Source organism: Erpetoichthys calabaricus, chromosome 1 (genome assembly GCF_900747795.2).
Source record: "Erpetoichthys calabaricus chromosome 1, fErpCal1.3, whole genome shotgun sequence".
NCBI lineage: Eukaryota > Metazoa > Chordata > Cladistia > Polypteriformes > Polypteridae > Erpetoichthys > Erpetoichthys calabaricus.
The window spans coordinates 326,336,164-326,347,711 of NC_041394.2; the positions used below are offsets into that span (position 1 = coordinate 326,336,164).

The following is an 11,548-nucleotide window of genomic DNA, read 5'->3' on the forward strand; positions in this document are numbered from 1 at the left end:
ATCTTATACAGGAAAGAGAAGGTCTTGTACCTGTTCTGCTAGAGATCAAAATTGATTTTTAGGGGCCAGAGGACAGGATGCAGTGAAGCACCATACCAAAATTTGAACAAGTCAGAATGTATATTTGACAAATGCAAAATGTTAACAAAAATTCTAACTAAGCTAAGGGACAACACATACACAAGGACAAACACTGAAACATACACTTGATAGGAATATCCACCATCTCGGAAAACCGGAAGTGCACAGTGCTGGCCTTTATAACGTCACATAGGTGACATCTTGCACCACACATTCCCAGCCACCTCTACACAACAACACCATGATAACCTTAAATATTAGGTGGTCCAAAATGGTGGTGTGAATGGGAAAACAGTGATGGGGTCATTGTGAGACATGAATTAATTTTAACATCCTAAAAAAACACTATGAAAGTGAAATTAAATGTTAGATTTGGGTTCCCCAATTTTTAAAACCATAAATAATACCCAAACCTGCCTTGAATGGGTGCAGAAAACACCTTAGAAATTAAAAAAAGCCAAGCAGGTTATAATAATAGCATCACATGGTCAGCAGTGGCCATTGGCTGCACATCTGTGACAAAAACACACAGAACAGTTTTGCGAGGAATGGTGACATAACCATCACAAAGAAAAAATAATCAGCATCAGCCAAAACAAAACTTACCCTGGGTCATAATTACACAAAATATTTTGCATAAAAACATTTAGATTAATGAAAAAGTAACTCTGAGAATTATGAGAGTGGGGGAATGGAGTGAAACTATGATGGAGGTGTTACCCCAAAAGTGACTGAGTTTAAATGTGCAATGTTCACCCTCACTGCTGGAGTGCCCTGATTCCATAAACTGTGTGTATATACTGTAAGGGAGAAAGTAGGCCACGGAGTCGCAAAAAAAAATTGGGGTGCCAACCTGGCCACTGCATTTACTGCAATGGTCCAAAAAACAGAACAGAAAAGGATACAAGATGTAGCAAAAGAAAGGTGGCATGTTAAGAGCCTATTTGGGTTATCAAAAAGTTCAGCTCTGTCGTGTGGGTCCACATCAAGGACATCGCTCATGAAGGAACTGCTTTTCTGAGAATGAGACACCAATTTCTGGGAGCTCTCAGATTTATATGGTCCCAACTAGCAGAGGTAGGGATTAAGTGGGAGGGGGCAGGGTTTAGATTCCATCAATGGGCCTGTTCTCAATACTGCAAAGGAAAAGAGGGACAGTACTGTTAGCTGTAGCTCCCCCTCTTGTCATGGTGGGGGTATTGCATACCTCAGGTGCCCATCTACGACACTAATATATATATATATATTATATATATAATATAATATATATAATATATATATATATATATATATATTCAGCAGTATATATAGTATATATATATACTAGTGGCTGCGGTGGGTTGGCACCCTGCCCAGAATTGTTTCCTGCCTTGTGCCTTGTGTTGGCTGGGATTGGCTCCAGCAGACCCCCGTGACCCTGTGTTCGGATTCAGCGGGTTGGAAAATGGATGGATGGATGGATATACTAGTGGGCTTCGCCTTCGCATGCCAACCCCCCGGCGTGCACTACGTGCCAGACACTTTGCGTCTCTGCTGCTCGCTTAGGTGGATTTCACTTTCACCAAACAACAAATCTTTTAATTCCCTTGGATTCGACTCTTCATTGGGAAGAAACACTACTTTTTCCTGATGGCAACATGAATTAGACGATTTACAAATCTCTGACTTAAAGTTTAAATCCGAACAATATCTACATACTTCTGTTATATCACCTATGTCCATATATTCAATCTCTTTTCGCTTTTCCATTATTTCACTGAGTAATAATTTCTGTTTGTTTGCGCTAATGCAATCTTTACTATCATTTTTTTGAGACTTTTGAATTTTAGTACTTTCATTACCTCTAACCTTCTCTGAATGTGTATCGCGCCAATGTTTTTGAATTCTTTACGACGTTCTACTTTGTCATCTACTCTTTGTCTTTTATTTCTGACCCCGGGCGTGGTTAAATCTCTTGGCACAAAGTCTCATCTCATGGGACATGAAATTATCTCTCTGAAAAAGTCTTGTCTCGTCCCAGGATTTTTTTATATAATACTAGCAAAATAGCCGTGCTTCACAGCGGAGAAGTAGTGTGTTAAAGAGGTTATGTAAACATATATATATACATATACATATATACATATATATACATATCTACATATACACATATCTACATATACATATATATACATATATACATATACATATACACATCCACATATATATACATATATATATACACATATCAACATATATATACACATACATATACACACATACATAAACACACATATATACATATACACATACATACATAGTGCGTTGTAACACGGGCTGTGATTGTTACGTGGGAGGGAGACGACAAATCACAGCTTCCCGCTTTCTAATCGGGCCTGTGATTGGTGCTTTGACTGATGCCCAGATCCCACAGTATCTCCCCTTTGGAGAGGCGTTAGGTAAGTGTAATTGAATAGCGGTGCTGCAAGTTTAGCTTTACACCTGATTTTAAGACTTATTGACTGAAAGGGGCTTTCATGAAAAAAGTTAGGGCTCTGCTACAGGATACACCCTCCACAAGTTAAGGAAGTAAAAATAAAGGTATATATTTCTGTTTTATTTAAACCTTTTAAGTTTGTATGCGGGCGGTATGGTGGCGCAGTGAAAGGTGCCAGTTAGGAGACCCGGGTTCGCTTCTCTGCGTGGAGTTTGAATGTTCTCTCCGTGTCTGTCTGGGTTTCCTCCAGGTACTCCGGTTTCCTCCCACAGTCCAAAGACATGCAGGTTAGGTGTATTGGCGATTCTAAATTGTCCATGGTGTGTGGGTGTGTGTGGGTGTGTGTGCCCTGCGGTGGGCTGGCACCTTGCCCGGGGTTTGTTTCCTGCCTTGTGCCCTGTGTTGGCAGGGATTGGCTCCTGTATTTAGGATATAGCGGGTTGAATAATGGATGGATGGACATTTGTATGCATAGCCCCATTTGCCCGTTTTCGTTTTTTTTTCTTTCTTCAGTAATATTTCAGCAAACCCGGAGCTTGTCAGTTCAAATCCTGGTACTGACACCACTGTGTGACCCTGAGGGAGTCACTTCACCTGCCTGTGCTGCAAAAAACAAAAGTAATGTAACAAATTGAACCTCAGATGTTGCAAGTTGCTGGAATAAAGGCATAAGTAAAATAGATAAATATGTATTATACACATATGAACTATTCATTTATTTTCAGTTAAGTCATCTGCAGCAAACCTTTATAAATGAGGGTTTCTCCTTTTTAGATAGTGCAAACTGTTTCTTCTTCATTGAGGTTTTCTCTTGGAGAGCTTTTTTCATTTCATTGAAAATTAAAGCAGCAGCTGCCAAAATATGTAGCTTTCTTATTAATTTTTCAACATTGTGTAAAATAACTTTATAAAGTAACATAAAAGGTTTAAATACTGGGTATCCTTTTACACTAAAATATTACTAAAGAGATACAAAAAAAGTAAAATGCATATGTTGTTTTTCTTTAAGGAGATTAAATATTACTGAAGAAAGAAAAAAAAAAACTAAAACAGCCAAATGGGGCTATGCATACGAACTTAAAAGGTTTAAATAAAACAGAAATATATACCTTTATTTTTACTTCCTTAACTTGTGGAGGGTGTATCCTGTAGCAAAGCCCTAACTTTTTTTGTGAAAGCCTGTTTCAGTCAATAAGTCTTAAAAACAGGTGTAAAGATATTGACAATAAGCTACGCAAACCCACCAAGACATGGAATCGTTTAAATCAAGGCGCGAGTCGAAAAACACCATCCCATACTATTAGTTAACGATTAACACATTTCTATATGTATTGTAAGCATACAATACAACTGATAATATGTTGCGCTTATTTATCTGGTGTACTGATATTGTTGCGCGTTTAACGGCTGAAATCTAATGTGGTTTGTGCCCTTCAGAATGAAAACAGTTTGCATTTACCTTTTTAATAAAAGGCGAGCTTTTAAGCCTGAGAAATCACCCCGTAAATGCACACGTTTAATTGCACCTGTGTTAATATGTATGCTTTCACAGTATTAAAAGACACTCAACAATTAACGTCATTTACCTTCGTTCCCGTGTTTGAGTGGTGCTGTAAATCTCTTCCTTGTTTTCAGTTCACGTGATTATGTAGGAGGCGTGATGACGCGATACGTGACTCCGCCTCGTCCATTACAGTATATGGACAAAAAAGAGGTTCCAGTTATGACCATTACGGGTAGAATTTCGAAATGAAACCTGCCTAACTTTTTGTAAGTAAGCTTTAAGGAATGAGCCTGCCAAATTTCAGCCTTCCACCTACACGGGAAGTTGGACAATTAGTGATGAGTGAGTGAGTGAGTGAGTGAGTGAGTGAGTGAGTGAGTGAGTGAGTGAGTGAGTGAGTGAGTGAGTGAGTGAGTGAGTCAGTCAGTCAGTCAGTCAGTCAGTCAGTCAGTCAGTGAGTGAGTGAGTCAGTGAGGGCTTTGCCTTTTATTATTTATATATATATATATAAATACTGTAGCAATTTATAACTTTCTAAGCTTTTGAGGCAGCAACTTCATTTTAACATATTTTATACCTTATGGAAAACAGCAACATTTCAGTAGTGAAATATTTTTTATTTGACCAACAGAACTAATTTAATGTGCATTTAAACAAAAATAGACAGGTGCATAAATTTAGGAGCTCCAAAGGAATAATCCCATCAATATTTAGTAGATCCTCCTTTTGCTGAAATAACAGTCTGTAGATGCCTCCTATAACCACTGACAAGTCCCTGAATTCTGGCTGGTGGTATTTTTGACCATTTTTCCATACAAAATGCCTACAGTTCAGTCAGGTTTGATGGCTTCCAAGCGTGGAAGGCCTGCTTCAAAATCAATCTATACATTTTCAATGATGTTCAGGTCTGGGAACTGGGATGGCCATTCTAGAATATTGTACTTGTGTCTCTGCATGAATTCCTTGGCAGATTTTGAACAGTGCCTAGGAATATTGTCATGCTGAAACCCCGGTGTAACTTCAACTTTGTGACTGACTCTTGAACATTCTTGTCAAGAGTCTGCTGATACAGAGAGGAATTCATGTGGCCTTCAACTTTAACAAGGTTTCCAGTACCAGTACCCAAGCCACACAGCCCCACAGCCCCCTTCACCAAATTTTACAGTAGGCAGCAAGTTCTTCTCCTAGAATGCTGTGTGTTTTTTCACCATGAATAACACCTCTGGTTGTGACCAAGTAACTCTACCGTAGTCTCATCTCTCCAAACTGTTTCTGGCTTGTCCAGATGTGCTTTTGCATACCTCATGTGACTCAGAAAAGGCTTTTTGTGCATCACCCTTCCATCGAGCTGTTCCCGGTGCAAAGTGTGCTGAACTGTGAAACAATGTACAATGACACCATCAGCAGCCAGAAGTTCTTGTAGCTCTCTGGAGGTGCTCTGTGGTTTGTTCTGTGACTATTCTAGCCAGCCTTCGGCTGTCCCTTTCAGACGTTTTTCTTGGCTTACCACATCTTTCCTTCACAAGGACTGTTCCTATGGTCTTCCATTTCCTAACAACATTTCTGACTGTGGAGACACAGTCCAATCCTTTGTGATAATTTCTTGTACCCTTTCTCCTAATTTTTAACGACGAATTATTTTTGTTTTTAGGTTAGTAGAGAGTTCTTTAGAGGTTCCCTTGTTGCCATTCTCTAAGAGAGAACCAAGGACAAACACAACTAGCAATTACCTACGTTAATTAACCTTTTTTATGATTGGTTGTATCTGCCTTTGTAGTTTAAGGTCTAATGAGCAGAGGTGGGTAGTAACGAGTTACATTTACTTGAGTAACTTTATTTAAAAATTGTACTTCTAAGAGTAGTTTTACTGCACCATACTTTTTACTTTTACTGGAGTACATTTGTGAAGAAGAAACGCTACTCTTAGTCTGCTACATTGGGCAACACTCGAATCGTTACTTTTTTTCCATTAGATACAGTACGCTATATTTTTGCCAGAGAGAATCCGCCAGTTGATCTACTGCATAACTGTTTCACCAATCAGACGTAGCAACAATAATCACATGGCTCCGTTTCACAAATCAGTTGTAGCCATGCAGTCACATGACCACAAACAAACTGTCGCATCCTAGCGGCACAAATTCCTCACAGACAGCAGACAGGGAAAGAGAGAATACTGTACATGATAAATGAGAGCCAACTTCTGCTGAAGCTTAAATATAAGTTCACTGAGTGAAGAACAAGCATGTTTTAACCAAACATGCACAGACACAGCCAGTCAAGGTAAAGTGAGACTTCTTGTATGTGCACAAGCTGCCTTGGTGTAATGTTATTTTCTATCAGCTGTGCTGTCTGGAGGGCAAGTGAATATGCAGTATTATACTGTCAGTGTACAGCAGGGGTGCCCACACTGTTTCCGGCTTGCGAGCTACTTTTAAAATGACCAGGTCGAAATGATCTACCTACATTAAAAATGCTATATATATATACAATGCATCCAGAGAGTATTCACAGCGCATCACTTTTTCCACATTTTGTTATGTTACAGCCTTGTTCCAAAATGGATTAAATTCATTTTTTTCCTCAGAATTCTACACACAACACCCCATAATGACAACGTGAAACAAGTTTACTTGAGATTTTTGCAAATTTATTAAAAATAAAAAAATTGAGAAAGCACATGTATATAAGTATTCACAGCCTTTGCCATGAAGCTCAAAATTGAGCTCAGGTGCATCCTGTTTCCCCTGATCATCCTTGAGATGTTTCTGCAGCTTAATTGGAGTCCACCTGTGGTAAATTCAGTTGATTGGACATGATTTGGAAAGGCACACACCTGTCTATATAAGGTCCACAGTTGAGAGTTCATGTGAGAGCACAAACCAAGCATGAAGTCAAAGGAATTGTCTGTAGACCTCCAAGACAGGATTGTTTCGAGGCACAAATCTGGGGAAGGTTACAGATAAATTTCTGCTGCTTTGAAGGTCCCAATGAGCACAGTGGCCTCCATCATCTGTAAGTGGAAGAAGTTCGAAACCACCAGGACTCTTCCTAGAGTTGGCTGGCCATCTGAACTGAGCGATCGGGGGAGAAGGGCCTTAGTCAGGGAGGTGACCAAGAACCCGATGGTCACTCTGTCAGAGCTCCAGAGGTCCTCTGTGGAGAGAGGAGGACCTTCCAGAAGGACAACCATCTCTGCAGCAATCCACTGAATGGTAGAGTGGCCAGACGGAAGCCACTCCTTAGTAAAAGACATATGGCAGCCCATCTGGAGTTTGCCAAAAGGCACCTGAAGGACTCTCAGACCATGAGAAAGAAAATTCTCTGGTCTGATGAGACAAAGATTGAACTCTTTGGTGTGAATGCCAGGCATCACGTTTGGAGGAAACCTGGCAACATCCCTACAGTGAAGTATGGTGGTGGCAGCATCATGCTGTGGGGATGTTTTTCAGCGGCAGGGACTGGGAGACTAGTCAGGATTAAGGGAAAGATGACTGCAGCAATGTACAGAGACATCCTGGATGAAAACCTGCTCCAGAGCGCTCTTGACCTCAGACTGGGGCGACGGTTCATCTTTCAGCAGGACAACAACCCTAAGCACACAGCCAAGATATCAAAGGAGTGGCTTCAGGACAACTCTGTGATGTCCTTGAGTGGCCCAGCCAGAGCCCAGACTTGAATCCGATTGAACATCTCTGGAGAGATCTTAAAATGGCTGTGCACCGATGCTTCGCATCCAACCTGATGGAGCTTGAGAGGTGCTGCAAAGAGGAATGGGCGAAACTGGCCAAGGATAGGTGTGCCAAGCTTGTGGCATCATATTCAACAAGACTTGAGGCTGTAAGCTGCCAAAGGTGCATCGACAAAGTATTGAGCAAAGGCTGTGAATACTTATGTACATGTGATTTCTCAGTTTTTTTATTTTTAAGAAATTTGCAAAAACCTCAAGTAAACTTTTTCACATTGTCATTATGGGGTGTTGTGTGTAGAATTCTGAGGAAAAAAATGAATTTAATCCATTTTAGAATATGGCTGTAACATAACAAAATGTGGAAAAAGTGATGTGCTGTGAATACTTTCTGGATGCACTGTATATATAATATATATATATATATATATATATATATATATATATATATATATATACAGTGATCCCTCGCTATATCGCGCTTCGCCTTTCGCGGCTTCACTCCATCGCGGATTTTATATGTAAGCATATTTAAATATATATCGCGGATTTTTCGCTGCTTCGCGGGTTTCTGCGGACAATAGGTCTTTTAATTTCTGGTACATGCTTCCTCAGTTGGTTTGCCCAGTTGATTTCATACAAGGGACGCTATTGGCAGATGGCTGAGAAACTACCCAACTTACTTTCTCTCTTCCTCTCTCTCTCTCTCTCTCTCTTGCGCTGACGTAGGGGGGTGTGAGCAGGGGGGCTGTGTGCAGCTGCTTCCTGAAGGACATGCTGCACGGAGCTTCGCATACTTAAAAGCTCAAAGGGCACGTATTGATTTTCTGTGGCTCTCTCTCTCTCTCTTCCTGCTCCTGACAGAGGGGGTGTGAGCTGCCGCCTTCAACAGCTTTGTACCGGCGGTGCTTCGCATATTTAAAAGCCAAAAAGCTCTATTGATTTTTTTTTTGACTGCTTGCTTTGCACTCCTTTGAAAAGGAAGATATGTTTGCATTCTTTTAATTGTGAGACTGAACTGTCATCTCTGTCCTGTCATGGAGCACAGTTTAAACTTTTGAAAAAGAGACAAATGTTTGTTTGCAGTGTTTGAATAACGTTCCTGTCTCTCTACAACCTCCTGTGTTTCTGCGCAAATCTGTGACCCAAGCATGACAATATAAAAATAACCATATAAACATATGGTTTCTACTTCGCGGATTTTCCTATTTCGCGGGTGGCTCTGGAACGCAACCCCCGCGATGGAGGAGGGATTACTGTATATATATATATATATATTTGCAGTTGGAGATCCACAAAGGGAGAAAAAAACGAATCACGTATCATAAAATAGTTTTTATTCCTGAGCTTTCAACCCCTGTCAGGGGTCTTCATCAGAGGATAATGCTTAGACTTACAAGAATCAAAGGCGATATATAGCAACACATTCAGTGGGGGGTGGGTGGAGGTGACTAAGTCCGTATGATCAAAGGGGGGGGGGGTATCGTTAAATGAAAGTGCATATGTCCTTCTTAAGTTGGCATATGCTGGGTTTATGTCCAAGTGTCTGTTGATGGCATTTTCATCTGATAGCCAAGACTCGGCCAACTCTCTGGCGCTTTTTTGTTCTGGCCTTAAATTTTACTTTCACGTTGTCCCAGTTGAATGTGTGTCCTGTCGATTTAGTATGTGCATATATCAAAGATAGTGCGTCCTTTCTTCTGACTTTCTTCTGACATTAATTTTAAATTAATGAGAGACACTATCTGTTTCAACTTTTCACCTCGAACGGATACTCAAAATCATTCATTAATCGGAGTCTACACAGCAGGCGCCAAAGGAATCAGCATACAAGCGACGTAAATCAGAACCCCCACCCCACCTGGCATTCACTCCCGTATCACCATAATGTGTCAGAAGGCACGGCACGCACCCTGACCAAGTGGGGCATCAAAATAGCACATAAACCCACCAACAATCTGCGCATGGTCCTGTTTAATGCTAAAAACAAGAAATCGACAGCCGAAACACGAAACGCAGTTTATAGTATTCCATGCAATTCTTGCTCAGCTGTATACATAGGACAAACGTCAAAAAAAAATCTCAACACGTGTACAGGAACATCGCAACGCTGTCAGAAGAAAGGACGCACTATCTTTGATATATGCACATACTAAATCGACAGGACACACATTCAACTGGGACAACGTGAAAGTAAAATTTAAGACCAGTACAAAAAGCGCCAGAGAGTTGGCCGAGTCTTGGCTATCAGATGAAAATGCCATCAACAGACACTTGGACATAAACCCAGCATATGCCAACTTAAGAAGGACATATGCACTTTAATTTAACAATACACCCCCCCCCCCCCCTTTGATCATACGGACTTAGTCACCTCCACCCACCCCCCCCCCCTGAATGTGTTGCTATATATTGCCTTTGATTCTTGTAAGTCTAAGCATTATCCTCTGATGAAGACCCCTGACAGGGGTTGAAAGCTCAGGAATAAAACTATTTTATGATACGTGATTCGTTTTTTCTCCCTTTGTGGATCTCCAACTGCAAATATGCAAACCGTATCACAGACCTTCTCTTCCATTCATATATATATATATATATATATATATATATATATATATATATATATATATATATATATATATATATATATATATATACACACACACACACATATACAAGATAATATGACATACATGGTGTTTATGGTAACGTCTCATGCCCATGGACCTGGTGACACTTACTTGCCCCAGTGTCCTAGGTTGAGTCTTACCTACTACATGCTTGTGGGGTTTTCTTTCGTATCCCTAAAAGATGTCATGTTATGTTAGTCTAAAGTTTCCTGTGTGTCTGAGTGTGAATGATTGCATGAGTACAAAGAAAATGGTCATGCACCTTGTATGAAGCACAGCAGAGGCTATGTTTATCGCATTGGCCAAGATCATGCCAGATCAAGAACAATTAAACAGTTCAACTTTTCTTACAACTGTATTTAATTACAGCCTATAAGGTCAAATTAAGTTTACAGCATGGCTAGTTATATGAGTAACCCCATATTTTGTGCCTTATAATAATTCGTAAAAAAAAACACATAAAATGGTATTGCCGAAAATGATGAATGGCAACATAACTATCAGAAAGAAAAATATATAATCTGCATCAACAAATGGAAAACTTACTTTGGGCCAAAATTGCACAAGATAATTTGCATGAAAATATTTGGATTAATAAAAAAAGTAACTCTGAGAATTTGGACAGTATGGGTATGGAGTGAAACCTTGATGAAGTTGTTACCCCACATGGCAGAGAAATGTAATGTCAGGTTGCACAGAAAATATTTGTACAGTACATTCATAACGAGATCCCACCCAGCACACACACAAGAGTGAAGCTTGACTCCCTTATTTCAAAGTGGCTTTACCAGAAGTTAGTCCAGTCACTCGCATTCCTGTTGTTTGATTTGGGGTCTTTTTTGATGATACTAAGGCACAATGAACATTTTAACACTTATTTTGCTTTCTCCCACAGATCATTGGACTGGCCTTTTCACTGTCACTCTACTGTCAAATTTTCAGTAAAAAGAATAGATAAATAAATTTGAAAAAGATCCATTGCTGTTCCTGTTTTATTTGTGCTGTGTATGCCTTGTTTTCACCCTGGACTCCTGATTCATTTAGTGTGAGAGAGAAGGCGAGCATCGACCAGAGGGCTAAAAGAGGTCTTTACTTGCTTTGAATCCCCGAAGATTACTTGTGAAAATGGGTGTGGCAACGCAATGTACCAGTGCATGCTCCCCAACCTG

General features: G+C 40.1%; 1 protein-coding gene across 1 annotated transcript in view; it reads left to right on the forward strand.

Moving 5' to 3' along the window:
• Window positions 1-11,347, forward strand: part of LOC114663036 (tetraspanin-8-like) — a 36,192-nt gene extending 24,845 nt beyond the window's left edge. The window contains exon 8 of the mRNA XM_051927466.1: window positions 11,275-11,347. Coding sequence (XP_051783426.1) covers window positions 11,275-11,337 — 63 coding nt within the window. The 3' untranslated portion in view covers window positions 11,338-11,347. The remainder of the gene's footprint in view (window positions 1-11,274) is intronic.
• The last annotated feature ends 201 nt before the right edge of the window (window positions 11,348-11,548 follow it).